The sequence below is a fragment of the Sceloporus occidentalis genome, unplaced genomic scaffold (genome assembly GCF_023333645.1).
Source record: "Sceloporus occidentalis isolate IW3139 unplaced genomic scaffold, rSceOcc1.0.p SCAF_138, whole genome shotgun sequence".
Lineage (NCBI taxonomy): Eukaryota > Metazoa > Chordata > Lepidosauria > Squamata > Phrynosomatidae > Sceloporus > Sceloporus occidentalis.
The window spans coordinates 1,720,267-1,738,340 of NW_028317118.1; the positions used below are offsets into that span (position 1 = coordinate 1,720,267).

The window sequence follows — 18,074 nt, forward strand, 5'->3', positions numbered from 1 at the left end:
TGGTTTGTAAAGCATCTGCCTGACACTGAATAGAAAAATATTCAGTTCCTTTCTGATTTGGATACTCTAGTTGATGCCATTCTGGTGGATGTAACTTTATCCCCTTCCTGCTTGTCCGGCCATAATGGATACCTTTCAGTAACCAATAGTTTCACTGGTCTGTAACCCAAAACAGAATCTTGGCTTCCGACCTGATTTGAGGCTACTTCTTTATTAATTGTGCCATCAGGGAAAGACTCTGGAGAAGATGTGCAGGGCCTCACTCAACATATAAGACCAACAACATGTTTTGAAGTAAACCACATAGTACATATTACCACTGAAAAAAGAGGTCCCCATAAGAGCATTTAGTCCAGAGTCTAGCATTACTTAGCTGTACTATTGTTTCCCTAAATGTCTATACTTGGGCTTAGTTGCCAACACTGTACATATATATTGGCCCTGATTCCTACAATGATGCCTGATGGAACACTGGAAATTTTCAAGGTTTGCTCTCGATTCTGTCCAACTCAATACACGCTGGTGTATTTTGAAGCCAAGGCACAACTGAGTGGGTGAATGGTGTCATTTTCATAGTTCATTTCAATTCATTTGATCTAAAACAGACAAAAAAGCAGGCCGCCACAAAATTATGCCTTCTGTGTATATAACTAAAGCTTCAGTAGGAGCAACCTGACCCACATGTGTCCTAAATGCACTAATTTTCAAGCATTAAATTTGACAGACCAGATCTGAGCCAGAGCTACTAAAAATACACATCTACCAAACAAACTTTCATGAACATTCAATTAAGTGACTACTCTGCATGGAAAAGTGATAGGCTGTACACATTTATTTCTAATCTTCCCAGCTGCTGGAAGCAAAAAACCCACTATTTTACTGGTTTTGAGCTAAATCCAATTGTTAGTTCAAATTAAGTAGACCTGGTGCCTCAATAGGGCTTATGTAAGTGTTGACTTGATAAGTCCCATCCATGGATTTATATAGCATAACAGAGAGACAAACTTTCAAATTACAGTATAGATATAAAAGAGGCCTACCTGTCCACCTGAACTTCTACATCTTTTGTTTCCATCTTGCGTTGTAGGTCTCCATTGACTTCCTTGCTGTTGCTCTTCAGAAGGTCCAGAACTGGCTCAATCTCCTTCAGCAATTCACTGTTTTCAACGCTGCCATTAACACAGTGATCAGAAACCTCCCCAGTTCCTTTCAGAGCATCCCTGGCAACAGTGCTGGCAACCATCCCATTGACATGCACTGAAGTCTCATCTCCTGGTCCATTCTCTCGGGCACAGCGAGAACTGACAGAGCCACCCATTGTGTGGTCTGTACTTTCCTGTTTATCTTTGATGTGGATACTTGGGTCTGATGGTAGGTCAACCACAGTTGGAGTCACACACAGGGGTCTGGTAACTCGGACAGTTTTTGGTGTCCCGTCACCAGTGAAAGTTGTCTCCAGGTGAGTGGTGAAACCCTCTGGGCCTCTTAAGATAAGTACAACATAGGTTTCCGAAGCAATACTCCTCAGGACCTCCAGAGCAGTGTCATAGTTCATATCCACCAGGGGCCTTCCATTGACCGCTAGGATAATGTCCCCAGTCTGAATTAGACCACTTTGTTCAGCTGCGCCTCCTCTGATTAAGTCGGAGATTATTACCGGTGGCTTGTTGATGCGTTCCTTCACCAGGAACCCAAGACCTCCAACCTTGCGCTTGAAGAGTTTTACTGAGATGACATTGGGCTGAATCTGTTGTACACTGAACACATTCTCTTCCATTGTAGTCCTTAAATCTTCCAGCTTAGTGATCAAGTTCTAGCAATATACAGGCTGTCTCTTGGTTTGTAGCTGAGACACTAGCCTCTAGAAATTAAGATGAGACCAGAGACAGAGGGAGAGAGGGAGGGAGGAGACAGCTTTATTTCTGTTTATGGGCACTGTACTCAGGGAAGATCTCCTCTCTGGCCTTTAGATGCTTTACACTTTGAACAACTGGTATGTTTCTTGAGGTTATGAGTTACTCACTTCACATTTACTGAGATTCCATATCATTCTCTGGCCTCAGTTCTGGAATGCAACAGAGCAAGCAGACCTACGTGGAATGCCAGGTGAACAGAAGGAGACATCTCCCACTAAATAAACAGTCAGGAAAGATGGTGCTTGCAGATCAGGTTCCTGAGGCTTTTGGAGTTAACTTCATATCTTCCTTACCTATAAGGGGGAGTAGGGAGGGGCAAAGAAAGAAAGAGCGATCAGGTTGGATGGAACAAAGTATCATATCTGATACAGATATGTGAGTGCTGTACTATCCAGAGAGTTGGATAGTAGACATTAGGCATATGTGATCAGTTTTTGACAAGAATCTTGAGGCCCACCAACTGGAGCCAGGTGCAAAAATGGGGCTCAGGAAGGCAGGCATAAAACTGATAACAACTTGTGTTCAGTCCTAGAACTGAAGCATGCACACAAATCCTCTCTCACACAAATCTACTCTTGTTCCCATCTTTCTTCCCAGCTTTGGAGATGACAGCCAGCTTTGCTGCTGTTACTGTTAAACTACTGGAAACTGGAATCCCTTGCACTCCTGTGGAAGTGATCCTGATCTACTTTCTGTCTGTTAGAATAGGGTCAGGAGACACAGCTTCAGATCCTCTCCAAATATTCCACCGATGAATATCTGAAGGAACTAATCACTCAGAGACTTCTCAATTGATATACAGAACCGAATTCAAATGGATACACCCAAGGAGTCGAAACCAGGCACCTTCTATTTACTACCCAAAATACACAAACGAGGCAATCTACAAAAACATATTGTCTCAAGCTATAAAACACTGCCGGCTGGGTTCTTCTTGGACCATATGCCATCGAAGCTCTGAGCTACATGAAGGATACAACTGATTTCCTAAGGAAAATACAGTCCAACCAGAGAATAGCATCCTAGCCACTATGGATGTGGAATCCCTATACACCCACATCCCACACTAGGATGGACTACAAGCCATCAAGAATACCATCACGAATGAGGCTACAGTTGAAGTAGCCACCAAACTTTGCCACTTTGTACTTCCTCATAACAACTTTCCTTTTAGGAATATGTACTTCCAGGTCAGTGACAAACACGGCATCATATTATATAAAAATCTTCACGGCTGACGTGGAACAACAGTTCCTCAGCATGAGCAACCAAAACCTCACCGCTACTGATGCTTTCTTGATGACATCTTTGTAATTTGGCCACATGGAAAGTAATCACTTAAGAAGTTCCACCAGGATTTCTTCCACCTTACCATCAACCTGAGCCTGGAAATCCACACAAATTAACTTTCTTGGCACAATTGTGCAACTGTACAATCGATGTCTAAGCACCACCCTCTATCAAAAACCCACAGAGTGCTACACAGTTTCCACTTAGAACATGCTACCAATTTACAGGTTGTGATCCTTGAACAAGGAAATTACAATGGAAGACTAGAAAGAGAAACTGCTGAATTGAATTGTATTCCCAAAATCCAATCCATTAGCAGAGGTATGAACAAAGACAATGGTTTCATGACACGCTACATAGATTAATACAAGAATCCTGGCAAATGCACATACCATAAAAGGAATCTTCTCGGAGAGAGTTTTGAACCCAGGGAAACTGCAAGCTGTAAAAAGGCCATTCAGGCCACAGCCACCATGCCTGTTTGGGACCTACCCAAAGTCATTGACAGATAGCACCCAGAACCTTACCAGTGTCTTTGTTTTGGTCCCATTAAGTTTTGATTATTCTAACCAAGCATATGGGTTTGTTTAGCATGACAGGCAACTCAACACTTTATAGTAAGTGGGTGGGTGTGGGTGTATGCATGTGTGCACACTTTTGTTCAAAACTGCAGGTGGCCAACACTCTCCACAGAGACCTTCTCTGTATACGCACACACAGTGGAATGTCTTTTCCATTACACATGCACTTGCTGTAAAACCAAAGAGAGGCTTGATTTTTTTGGAAATCTATGTACCCGTGTAAGATTTTTGTTCAAATGGCTATGTATACAAAGTTGCAGTCAAAGAAATTTTGAATCTTTTATAGAAATGGCAACTGGCAACATCCCTACTATCAGTTCTATTTGTACTACACTTTGGTGCACGAATAACTGCCAACAATTCTGGGCTTTGCACTGTGCAGAGCTGACCTGTGGATTTCTAAACCTTCAACATCTTCCTGCCTCTTTTGTCACTTTCCTAGAAGTCAAGTGGCTTCTCTTTACACTTTAATGATCCATCTGAAGCAAGTGACACAGAAAGAATGAACTGCAACATCTTTCGAGGCTGTCACTGACTTCACTTGTTCTGTTGGCTCATTAGAAAGAAAAAGAGGAGGATTGGAGGGTGAGGAGAGAAGTCAAAGAGGGCAAACAAGCAAAGCTGGTAAAGTTGTCAAACCATACAGATCTGCAGAATTGGATTTGTCACCATATTTTGGCCAGCAAAGAGAAAAGCTCGTTTCACAGTTTCGAATTAGTTTTTAAGACGTGACAAGATGTAACTCACAATGCCTAGCAGTTGAGAAATAGGGTCAGCGTCATGGTCACCCCTGCAATGCCCATGAAGCGATTGGGCAGGGAAAATGGAAAATTGCTCTCAGCTTCACTCCCCCATCTGTAAAATAGGTTCAGTGACTTTACTTGCATTGGAATAAGAGCAACAGTGTAATTGCAATAACATAATTGTCCTTAATGAGTCGAATAGCTAGGGATATGGAGTACTCCAGACACTTGAAAGTACTGTACAAACGTTAACCATCATAATCAGCATCAATAATCTCCAACTGCACCTCTTTACAGTCTCCAATATGATTGCCACTCATTACTTGCCACAGAAAACTGCTTCATCTAGGAACACTATTTGCAGTCTAGGCAACATTTAGTGTCCGTCCAGGACCATGGTGGCTTGACCTGGTCTACCACTGGCAGGGAAACAGAAATGCCACACAATGTCACCTGAAAGAGTAGAATGCATAGCAACACACTGTAATCCCAGAAGTCCTTTCAGCTTCCAAGTTCCTTCTGAACAGAATAATTCTATTGAGCAAAGGTATCATCCTGTGTCACACACAAGAGCGAACGTCATTTCCCATGCTTCACAGAGAGTGCAGCCCTCTGAGGACAGCACCACTTTGAAATATGGTGGTGGGGCATACAGAGAGGGGCGAATACTTGATGGAATGTTATCCAAAATTTAAATAAGAGCCAAAAAATATACCAGTAAACATCTAGTAGGACAAATAGAAGCTGGAACAAAAAGGTATTTACCCTGAAAGAGGATGATATCAAGGAAGAGGCTAAAATGGATTTCTCAAGGTAAAGCCAGAGGAAGGGCTACGTTCCGATTTCTAGGTACAGAAACAAGCATTTGCATGTGCTAATATACGAGGTGCAGATGCAAATATAGACATAATGATCACAATTTAAACGCAAATACAATGCATTTCCCTTTAGTGGGGCAGACTGTGAAGAAGCCGACCATTCCAGAAGTTAGCATCTCAGCATTTTGGACTTTCTGACCTTGGTCCTTGAGATCTGTGGGGACAACTCCAACAACAACTCTGTCTCTCTTCCAAAAATTCCTGGTGGGCTTCCCATAGGAAGTGCAAATACAGTGCTGGATCAGAGAGGCCTTTCGCCTGATCCAGCCTTCCCTTCACCATTACCTTCAGGCTTACCTTCATATTACCTAGTATATCCACTTTCCTCCTCTTGGTAGCCTTCCAGATTCACACTCCCATGAAGAGGAGCTATGCCAATTTGTCAGAAGAACCCCCCCCCCCAAAAAAAAACAACCCAACACAAATCCCTTTTGTCAATCCCCATTTCTGCCTTGTTAGGGGCTCTTGTTAAAGGGCCAGCAGGTATCATTACCAATGGGATCAGTCTAAAATGAGGAGGCAGTGCACAAGGGAGTGACAGGACAGCCAGCCCCAAATCAAAAAGCTTGCTTGTCAACACTGCGGTCATTAGTCTGTTTTGCCAGACATATAGCCCCATTAGAGCCCATCAAATGTCAGTTCACTGACACTCCTTGAAAAAAAGATTCTTCGGGAAATGTCAGGAGATAGAGAAGAAGCCTCACAGCTTTCCAGTCAAGCAAACTCTCCAAAGGCAAAGCCTGAAGGAAGAGCTCTCTGATCCTGTGCCTACTGAAGGCACAATGTGATTCAGCTTCTTACACGCAGGTGCTCTCTGACAATAGCACTAGTGATGTATCACTGATGCAGAGAAGTTCTGCCACTCGCTCTCAAGCATGTCTTGGCCTAGCTTAGGAGTGGGCAGCTTTGGTAGGGCCAGGAAGCAATTTTGCCATGTATGCCATGCCCTGAGATCCACCAAAGACCACATACCCCTCCCCAAAATGTGGTTCTTTGCATTTTTGTCAAAACCAGAAGTTGAATTCCAGTTTGGGGAGGGTAACCAAAGTAACCTTCCTTCCCCTGCTCACAATAAATAACACCCTGTACCTTGCTTTAAAGGAGACATGCCAAGAAATTGTGGACTTCTAGAAATAGCAATTCTGTTTTGAAATCCATGTTTTAAGTTTTGGGGTTTTGTCCCCAGAGGCACACAAAAATGGGCTGCATATTGTCCATCGTGGGTCTAATTGAAAGATGGAGAAAATATAGCTCTCCGGATATAATGAACTTCTACTCACATCACTTCTCACCACTGGCCAGGATGTTTTGGGGGTGATGGGAAATAGAGTCCACCAACATCTGAAGGGTTCCCCAGTCTAGTTATGGCTGGGAAAATGTCATATAAATCTCCATGAACAGTGCATGGAAGTGCCAAAAAATGGTGGGATATGAAATTTAATAAATTAACACAACCTCCTCAACGAACAAAGGCAGGCATGAAAGGGGAAGGCAGGGGAGATTGAGAGGTTAAGCTGCAGTTTGTTTGCACAGTCAGAAAAGGTATAGGTTGTATAATAGTTTAACTGTGCAAATGCACTCTTGGTCACCTTACAAACCTAAGCATCCAGGCTCAAGGCTGACTCCAAGAGTGCACCTAAACTACAGACCTGCATCTTCAGGGGGAATGTAGCGCCATCCTTTTGCAGGCTGAATCCCTGTTTCCTGATGTGCTTTTCAGCTGTCTAGGTTGAAGTTCACTTTGTTCACCCTCATCCAGTCCATTACTGATATCAGACACTGGCACAGGAAGTTAGTCGCTGTTGGTGTTACCTTGCAAAAACTATAACTGTATTTGCTGTGTTTATTTTAAAAAGTAGCCCTGAACTGCAAAAATAAAAATAAAAATGCTACACTAGCATAATAAGACAGTTCTCGTGCAAGCAAGCTGGATACCTCAACTGTCTGCAAGACATCAGCTGGTCTGGTGGTAGTGTTCAGGATGTTCCTAGATAGCAGTGCCCTGCTGTGTTCTGCAGTGACATTGGTAGAACTCAGATGCAAATGATTCCAAGGTGGTGGCGGTGGGGGGAACAGCCATTAGGCTGCTTTGATGGGTGATGCCTCTATTTACATATGAAAGAAGCAGTCAGTACCTCCCACACATTAAAAAAAAATCCCGCTGACAGTTTCCAGAAAGAACTGACATTCCTAAATGGAGACTAGATGACACTTCCAGAGGCAAAATGGCTGCTACAAAGTCCGTCATGCCCCACTGCAATACCTAGTGCTGTGCAGTGACCTAAACTGATAAACAAGCTAGGCGGCTGAAGTTTGGAGAGAGTTTGTGTTGAATGTTATGTAGACAATTCTACCCCACTTGGCTTTTGTTGGATTGTGCATGGATGGTGTCATTATATGGCTTAGGACATTACGGCACGCGGCTTTTAAACTGCGATTTTAGAGGGAAAGAAGCGGCTTTGGTGATACTCATCACATTACGTCACCTCTGATCCGTAGCTGCCCTGTCCCCAAACCCTCCCTTTTCATTCCTAGGGGAAACCCATGAATAACCCAACAATTGTGCAAGTCCCCAGGTGTGAAATGCTGCTCCTAGGGCAGTTGTGCGATTGCGAGACCTGAGGTGACACTGTCTCTCCTCTCCCCTGTCCTCCCCGCCTTCCCAAGCAACCAGATTACTTTGTAGTGATGGCTGCTCTACTAGCAGTACATTGTCATTTCATTATCCATTGTGTAACTGCTGCAAGAAGGGAGATGTGCAGAAGAGTCCTAAGTCACTAGATGGCATTGGACTTAATTGTATCTGAGTAGAATCAGCAATTTTCTATATAGGATGGTCGTATGCTCCAGAAAACAAGTGGGATGCACAACAAAATATTGCACTGATGGTCTTCTTTTGGCTGCTAGAGGACTGGTGGTTAGAAATAAGATTGCTGCCAGTTTAGGACGTGTGAAAATTTCAACTGAGTTTGCTTTTCTGAGAAGAATTTCCAAAACTCACAACCACTGACAGATTTTGGGAAAGCTACCTTCCAAATCAGAAATGGAAATTCAATCGAGAGGAAAGCCAGATGCTTTGGGGAGAGGAACTATGACTTCAGTACAGAATGAGAGGTGGGGTGAGCTGAAGGACACTCCAAGGCCAATGGAAGACCGCTTTTGAATGTTGTGCCACTCCTGCAGTAAAAAAATGAGGCTATTTGATTCTACATGTCAGAGCTGAACAGGTTGTTCCCAGGCCTGGCAAACTGATACGCTAGGCAGGAGGGAATCACATAACTACATGTGGAAATAGCATTGTTAAAGTGACTGGGCAATTAGGTAGGCTGCTTGTTACTGGGCCCACAATGGCTGGTAGGAGCAGAATTGTCGTCAGTACCTAGCATCCTTGGGTGGCTGCCAAGGCCCCCAAGACCTCTGAATCATAATAATATAATAATTGACCTTGGACCTTGGAAATGTTACTTTAGGAACAATTCCCAGAATTCCTCAGCTATTCCCAGAATTCCTCACCCATTCCTTATAGAGGTTCAGTACCACAAGGACTTTAAAACAACCCAGAGCAGCTGCAGGGGTAGTGGGCATAAAACCTAAGAGTGCCCCCATGCCAACAGATCCACTGTCCACAGAACAATCCTAAGCATATCTGGGCAGATTCACAGTATTAGAAAGTATGCTAGGCGGTGACCAGATATAAAGAGGATGGAAAAAGAAAGAGGTAACCAGTTTCTTATGGAAGAAGTTAAGAACACAAGAAGAGACTTGGCATTGGTAAAGAATGATGTCCAGAGAAGGGATGTCATGGGACAGCAGGGTCAGGTGGTCCGCATACTTGTCTCCTCGCTTTTCCTCCTGTGAACTGATGCCAGGGCTACCATCAGAAAGTAGCATCCTTGAGGAGTTGTTGGGCCTACAGCACTCTGGCAGGACTCACTCTACCAGCACCTACCTCCTCACACTGAGGAACAGTCTTTCACATGCCACACAACACTCTCTGCTATTTTGTCTGTTACAAGCTAACATAGGCAAACCCCTCTCCCAATTTTAAGTCGGTCATGGAGTCTACTGCACGTATCCATGCTCAGCCATGGAAACCCCCTTGGGCAAGTCACACACTCTCAGCTGCCTGATAGGAAGGCAATGCCAAACCTCCTCTGAAGAAATTTTGCCAGGAAAACCCTAGAACCGGTTAGCTTTAGGGTCACTGTAAGTCAGAAACACCTTGAAGGTACACTACTACAACTCTAAGTAAAGAGAGGTGCAGTGGTTTACATGCTGGATTAGGAGACTAGGGTTTGGAGCTCTTCTCGGCCATGAAAAGTCACACACTCTCAGCTTCCCAAGAGGAAGGCAATAGCAAAGCTCCTCTGAAAAAATCTTGTCAAGAAAACTCTATGACAGAATTGTCATAAACTGGAGTCAGCTTGAAGGCATGGAAGAACAAACTTGGAAGTAAGATTTCAGACTGGATCTAACTCAGTTTAAACCACTTGCAGCCCTATTACAAGAGTCAAAAAGACTGTAACCAGATGACTTGCAGGCCACCTCCTAAGTCTTGTTGCCTTTGCTGTTAATGGCTGTCATGTCAGCTTTTACTTATGGTGACTCTATGAATGACAGACCTCCAAGGCACTCTTTGCTCAGGTTCTGATTGCTCAGATACTGCTAAGAGTCATGATCAACTTCAAGGCCTCTTGGCTCTCCTCCTTTTTGGAACGTTGGACTAGAAAGCTCTTCAAAGGGAGGACACGTTCCAATAGAGGCTCTCCTCTTACAACTATCCAAAAGGAGGTTTGGCTTATTGCTAATTAGAAACAGAGTTCCTACAAGTATCTAAGTCTGCACAGACTTATCAAGGTGTCCTCCCAAAGTGCCTTCAGCCTCCTCCTTTGGGGGAAGGCTGATACTGCCTCCTTCAGTATCAGCCTTTCCCCAAAGTCAATTGTCTCTCCTTTCCCATCCGTCTTGTCTAGTTTAATGGCATTCATTTTTACGAGCCAGATTTAAAACGCTCACTATTGTCTCGCTTAATCAGTTTTCACAGGATTTATACTGTTAGACAAAGAGCCCCTGAGGCTGATGGATTTATACCGGTTTAATGCAGGCTTTAAAAAAAAGGAAAAGAAACCACAAGCTGAATGGATCTGAGGAAGGGCACTGGTATGCAAACATATGCAGAGTTAGCTGTGCATTGAGATCTGAAAATGGAGCATGGAAATGACTCACTGACAGCCGTCTGTCCTCCTGCCAGCTTCACTTTAAAACCTGAGAGAGATGAAGTCTCATAGTACTATCAGTGCTGTGCCAGTGATGTTGGTCCTTTAAACACACACAAAACACAGACTGTGGAAAAAACACCATTCAGCTCCAGAGGACTGTTTTTCTTGGTAGTTTGCTTATCCATCAGTGTATGGTTTTTTTAAAGGACAAGTGTAAAGTCTGTGTGTGGGACAGTTAATATTCTTGACAGTTCTACAAGGCTGACTTCCTTCTTTATGGGTCAGTGACACAGAAGATGGTTTTTGTTCAATCTCCCCTGTCTCCATTCCACAAAATGTCAGCATCAGATTCGCCAGCAAACAAACCAAGTGGGAAACCCAAATCCAAATTTATCAGCTGGTTCCCCAAATGACACCTTTTGCTTTGGAAACACACAACATACTTATTTTGGAACACTGAAATAAACCTGAAATGCCAGAAGCTTGCCATGGAATATGATAACTGAAGCAGAGTCTGGTTGTTCTCTGCGAAATCTTGAAAACAACATTTTAAAAAAGATATGCAAGTTTGTGATTGAGATGTCAACTGCACCTTTTGCTCTGGAGGGGAATAGGGGGCCACAGGAACAATTTCAGACATCTTGAGCTATGCACAAGAGGGTGAAATATAACCTGTTAGCAGCAAAAGTATCTCTATTGTTGGGTGTGAAGGGAAAAAATGCAAGCTTTTGAGACATACAGAGTATCAGGCATAATGAAAAAGAAATCAAGATTTCTTAATAATTTTGAAAGTTTCCAGGTTCATACTTTCAGCTGAAAGATACAATAATGAACCTATGTTATATCTCAGAGATCTCAAGTGCACCACAAAATGTGAATTGCAGTTTGAATTTTTGGTGCAACTTCCACTGCAAGAAAGAAGAAATAGGGCCTCAATTTTTTTTCTGGATGACCTCAGATTAAATGCAGTACTTTGCTTCTGCAGCCTAATGTACCTCATAAGGTTGTTGTGAGGATAAGATGGGAAAGGAGTTCCTTAGATAGGGTTGCCATAACCCTCCTGCTGGCGGGACATTCCTGGTTTTTCACCACTAGGGGGCATCCCTGCATGGTTTCCTCCTTGACTCCCGGCCGCCGTGTTGCCAATCTGGTGACTTCCACACCAAAATGGGTACTTTTCAGAGCCTTTGGTGTGATTTTGCTGGTTGGTTTTAATGGTAATTTTGAGAGCTGAAATAAGTTCCAATTATTTTTATTCAATTAGGGCTACGTTTTATTGCCATATTAACATTACAGGGACTTTTCAGGGATTTAGACTGAATATTTGGTGAGATATGGGGTTTTTTTTTGGTGAGTTTTGTCCAAACGTTTGGGGAATTATCTTCGAGGCTTGTTGGCAACAGGTTGCCAGACTCAGGAAGAGGAGCTCCTCCTCTGTTTGGTCCCCACCACGTGGACTGGTCCCAGCAAGGCAGCAGAGGGGAGAGGGCCATTTCCTTTGGCACCGAGGTGAATATGATGATGATGAGGAGGAGGAGGAGGAAGAGGAGGTGCGTGGCCATTTTCAATATTTATTTTGCCCCTGTGTATTTTTTCTAACTTTGACTGCCAGGGCTCAATGCTCTGGAATTCTGGTGTCTGTGAGGCATTGGGCCTTCTCTGTCAGAGAGCTCTGGTGCCATAATAAACTACAATTCCCAGGATTCCATAGCACTGAGCCCTGGCAGTCAAAGCAGTGTGTTTTGGACATAGATACCCTCCTTTTGTGAGTTAATGAATGAATCCAGTCCCTAGCCTTTTTATCTCTCTCACACACTGCAGGAGTAATAACCCACTTTGAGACTGCTTTAACTCAATGGTAGGGAATCCTGGGAATGCTAGTGTTTGTGAGTCATTGAGACTTCTCTGTCAGAGATGGCTCTGAAGCCACAATAGACTACAATTCCCAGGATTCCCCAGCACTGAGCCGTCTCAAACTGGACCATTTCCTCAGTGTGGATGCACCTGGTGAGGCATTCTGGGCACTGCAGTTCAACTACGTTTGGAGGGTTATGTGACTCCCTGTCAGAGATAGCTCTGGGGCCACAGTGTACTACAATTCCCAGCATTCTCCAGCACTAACCCAGGACAGTTAAGTCACTCTCGAACTGGATTCTTTCCTCAGTGTGGATGCAGCTTTGGTGAGGAACTCTGGGCATTTCAGTCCAGCTATGTTTTATTTCTGCAGTGTATTTTGAACCAGAGACAAGGTGAGCAGACATCCTCCTCCTTTTCCAGGACATGTCCTCTTCTGTCAAATTTCAAAATGTCCTCCATTTTGATCATGCCTAAGAAACATGCATTTATATTAACATTTTTAAAAAAGCATCAATTTTTTCGTGTGTCCTCCATTTATTAAAACTGTGTCCTACATTTGGAGGAAAAAGTTGTCCTACATTTGTCCTACATTTATCCCGGTTTGGAGGTCCTGACTTATGGCAACCCTATCCTTAGAGGAAGGAGGGGCCATCAGTTAAATGGAATATAAAAAAGTTAACTCTTCTGAGATTAGCTGAGAAAGGTAATAAAGCACACTAAGGAACAAGGGAAAGGATACACATTCCCATTCCTGTATTACCTGTTTGGGTCTTGACAAGGAAAAGTGGGGAGAAGTGAAGAATTGGTTATACCTATTACCAGCAAGACTTCAGAGTCCCTGAACTGGGTCACATAATCCCATCACTGGTTTCTTTTGGCACATTCCTAATCCAGATGATGAATGGGGGATTTTGGAAGATGTAGTCCCTAACAGTTGTTTTCACAAGCTCTGTCCCTAGCCACAAATGTGGACAAACTTCAGATTCATGGGTCCTACTTTACTAGGATCCTGATATCTAGAAACCAGAGCTTTCATGTGCAAGAAATGCACCTTGAATGACAGAATTCTGAAGCCTGACATCTGTTGTTTTGCACAAGAAATGAACAGAGCTTGCAGTCCTTCAGTGCACACAGGTACTCCTGACAACTCCCCCTGGACTGTCTCCATTTCATCAGCATTATGTGCTACTTCTGTTGCTAAAACAACTGGGAATCAAAATCTTTACTAATCTGCTTCAGATCACCAACGGATCTCAACCTTTGTTCTACACAGGGATGGGTGAAAAATGCGTTTTGGTTAATTTTAAAACTCATCCAATTTGCAGCTTTTCAAAGAAGAACCCAGTCCCAAACACAATGCAGCTTGAGTAACTCCAACAATATCCTTGGGAAAAAAATCTGTACAGTTGAAAAACCTGCAGGGAACCATTTGTAATTTGAAAATGCCCACAAACACACATCAAGTCAATGGGAGCAAATGCGAAGGACAGAAAATGACACACACACTAAGTATATGTTCTGGAAACGGCACACAAAATATACATTTCCATGCAGAGCAGGAGTAAAGCTCAGAAAGATACATGGCAATGATGGAGGAAGGAATCGGAGAGCCTGAACCCGCTGGGGGTTTGCCGATTTGCACACCCCTAATTACTTCTGCCCACGCCTGGCCTACTGCTTCCTAAGAAGCGTAGCATTGGGAGATACGCATGAGCAAGTCTAGAAGTAGCAGCCTTCTGACCTGGAAACCTATATTCTTAATCCCAGATGTGTGCATCTGGCAGGGAGAGCATAGCTAGCTGCGATGACTTGGGAAAAAGGAAAGGCACCGTTTTTCATAAACTCAGACTGACCTTCCATTACAACTTTGCACCGAGCGGAGCACACACGTTCACTATGAATTCTAGGGCTCCGTTCTTGGGCTGAGGTTAAGCCCAGCTTCCATTACCTTACAAACACGACTATTTACAGAACAGCTGGATACAGAACAGCAAAGCAGCAGGGGAGCAATTAAAAAGGCATTCCCCCTTCCTGATACAACTATGCCCCTGCTTGGCTTCTTGAGCGACGGTGCTTAAAACTAATGTAAAAGTGCTATCTTGTTTTCATCAGTGACCTGAAAATATCTTCAAATGTGAAAATATGTGGTACTGAAAGTGCACAAGAACCCCTTTTTGAGCAGAACATGCATTCTAGCCAATGTACCTTTCTCCCTCTGCTCCTCACCTTTGATTTATAGATGAATAAGAGATAAAACTGATTTAAGAAGACACAGGTAATGCATTGCAGAAATGTACACAGAAACAGATACAAAGGGTGCTTCCTGATGCAGCATTACTGTGCCATTACTCTGCCGCTTTTACCAAGTTTGATGAGGAGGGTCCAGAGATTGGCACCTCCAATTTTGTTACACTCGTGTGTTTTTTTCTATCACTTTCCCCATCTTTTTCTTTCTTATTACAAAGGAAAATTTAAAGAGAAAAAGAGAGAATAGCTGTACCGTGCCTTGTGTACTACAAGTTGTCTGTCTGGAAATAGCTACGTTTCTCAGTTAACACCTTCTCAGAAGACAATGGCTTTTCTTTTTTTACTACATTCTTACATTCTATTATTTTAACATCTGTTTTGTCAACTGTGCTAGTGTGGAAATAAAACAAATAAGTGAAATAGACTGCCTATACATTAAGGTGGCAAATGTGCACCAGAGACCTGAGAGGCAATTCCATATATTGGTTTAACACTATTCGATCTGAAATAGTTCCTCCCGACTTGCCCCCTACCACTAACCTCCTGGTACCGTCTACTAATAAACTCTCTGGGCTTCCCCCTGTTTCTCTGGATGAACTCTCTACGCTGCTAAATTCTTCCAAACCTACTACCTGTTCTCTTGATCCTATTCCCTCTCGTCTCCTAATCTCTATAGCCCCTTCTCTTCTGCCCTCGCTCCTCTATATCTTTAATCTCTCTCTCTCTATGGGTTCCTTCCCTTCTGACTTCAAACATGCTCTCATTTCCCCAATTCTGAAGAAACCCTCTCTTGACCCCTCTTCTTTGTCTAGCTATCGTCCAATTTCTCTTCTTCCTTTTCTTTCTAAGGTCCTAGAACGGGTCGTTTATTCTCGCTGTATTAAGTTTCTTGAAACCAACTCCATCCTGGACCCTTTCCAGTCTGGCTTCTGCCCACGGCACTCTACAGAGACAGCCCTCACCAAGATCTCAAACGATCTCTTGCGGGCCAAGGCAAACGGCCTCTACTCTATTCTCATTCTTCTTGATTTGTCTGTGGCCTTTGAAACTGTTGATCACTGTCTCCTGGTTGATTTACTTTCTGACCTTGGGTTCTCCGACTCTGCTCTCGACTGGTTTAAATCTTACTTGTCAGATAGATCTTTTGCAGAGGTCACGGGTGGTCAGACTTCGTCCTCTGTTCCCCTACCTGTTGGAGTTCCCCAGGGCTCTGTCTTGGGTCCCCTTCTGTTCTCTCTATACACACTGACCCTAGGTAAACTCATCAGTTCTTTTGGTTTCTCCTATCATCTGTACGCCGACGACACTCAGCTGTATCTCTCCAGCCCTGACCTTTCGATGGGGTTTGAACAGCAAGTTTCTTCTTGTCTGACTGCCATCTCTCAGTGGATGCGGTTTCGGTGCTTGAAGCTCAACATGTCTAAGACTGAGCTTCTTGTCTTTCCACCTAAACCCACCCTTCACTATTCCTTTTCTGTTTCTGTTGATGACACTTCTATTCAACCGGTTCATCAAGCCTGCAGTCTTGGCTTCATTTTTGACTCTTCTCTGTCATTTATTCCCCAGATCCAGGCCACCGCCAAGGCCTGTAGATTCTTTCTCCACAACATTGCCAAGATCCGTCCATTCCTCTCAGCCTCTACTGCCAAGACTCTGGTCCATGCCCTAGTGGTTTCACGACTAGATTATTGTAACCTCCTTCTAACAGGGCTTCCTCTTTCACACCTCCATCCTTTAATCTCTGTCCAGTATTCAGCTGCCCGTATTGTCACATCCGCTCGCTGCTTTGACCATGTTTCTCCTCTTTTATCCTCCCTTCATTGGCTCCCCTTCCCCTTCCACATCCGGTACAAGCTTTTATTATTGACTTTCAAAGCCCTCCATGGATTGGCCCCTCCTTACTTATCTGACCTTCTTTCTCCTTACATTCCTACTCGCACCCTCCGCTCTTGTAGTCAAGGTCTCCTGTCACAGTGTAGGACTACCACTGCCCCCTCCCGAATTCTTCCCTTCTCGCTTGCTGCCCCTTACTCCTGGAACCTTCTTCCCCCACATGCACACCTCATCACTTCTCTACCCAGTTTCAAAACTGAATTAAAGACTATATTGTTTAGAGAAGCATTCCCAGAGGTGAGCCCCTCTCTGACCCAGGAAGCCTCCTTTTAACCATCCATTAAGAAGCCAAGCCCTTCCTCCAGTCCATCTGCCTTGGTCCAGGCCTCGGAGGTGGAGAAGATCTGCTGGACCTGATCCTATTCCCCACCACCACTCCCTTCTCCTTTTGTGTCGTGTCTTTTTAGATTGTAAGCCTGAGGGCAGGGAACCGTCTGACTAAAAGATTGTATGTACAGTGCTGTGTAAATTTACAGCACTTTATAAATAAAGGATAATAATAATAATAATAATAACAACAACACAACAATGTTTCACTGACAATATCTTCAATATAATGTGCAAGAAATATGCATGAAACTGGTATATTTGGCCTTCCCCAAAGAGCAAATCACAAACCAGTTAAACCATAAGCACCTGAATTCAAATGGGTTTGTCCAGTTCATTTAAAACAACCAAAACAACCTGAATCCAAATGACCCACATTGAACTAGCTTGTTGATTCCATCCTTGCAAAAGAGAATCACACCAGGAGATTCATTAATCCATTTGCCCGCCATGTGGCTGAGCAAAAGCCAAACTAGTTCATTTAGATAACATTTCATATATGAAATAGTGATATTTTTTAGGCCCAGATAGAAAGCCATTTTTAAAACTCAGGTTGCAAACATCTTGCATCAATGGCTGTCTATGCAGCTTGCTGAAAGTGAAGTTTGCAAAGAACTAGGCTAATCCATTTCTCTGTTGTAAAGGAGGAAAATGGCTTTCAAGAGTCCAAGGACTTCAACTTATTTTAAGAAGGCAACTGCCACTTCCATTCCATTTATTCATAGAGAGAATGTTCGGGACACCTGAAGTCTAATACCAAAACCTGTTTTCATTAAATAGTCAATTTCAACCCTCCCCGAGCCAAATTAATGTTCTTGTTAGAGCTGGGCTCAGCCATATAAATTTTATCGAGATCAATTTGCAGAGCCAAATGGAGCTCGACCGGAGGCCCCAAATTGACAAATAGGATGAAAGTAGTGCAACAGAAGCATTGCCTATCCCCACTAAAAATAAAATAAAATAAAAAACACCCTCATTAAAAAGCACAACAGAAGTGGAGGACGGAGGAATAAATAAGAAAAATGTCACTTGAGAGATATAGATTTGACACCCAGCCATGGCAGAAAACAAGAAACATGGTCTCATTTAATAAGAGTTAGCGTTTAGCAAACCTGAGTCAAGT

The 18,074-nt window shown here is 43.4% G+C and overlaps 1 protein-coding gene across 7 annotated transcripts in view; it reads right to left on the reverse strand.

Moving 5' to 3' along the window:
* Positions 1–18,074, reverse strand: part of LOC149281165 (nitric oxide synthase 1-like) — a 127,945-nt gene that overhangs the window by 53,331 nt on the left and 56,540 nt on the right. For all 7 annotated transcript variants that reach the window (XM_089499722.1, XM_089499721.1, XM_089499728.1 and 4 more), the window contains one exon: positions 1,041–2,209. In XM_089499722.1, the coding sequence (XP_089355848.1) occupies positions 1,041–1,777 (737 nt within the window). In that variant the 5' untranslated portion in view covers positions 1,778–2,209. The remainder of the gene's footprint in view (positions 1–1,040; positions 2,210–18,074) is intronic.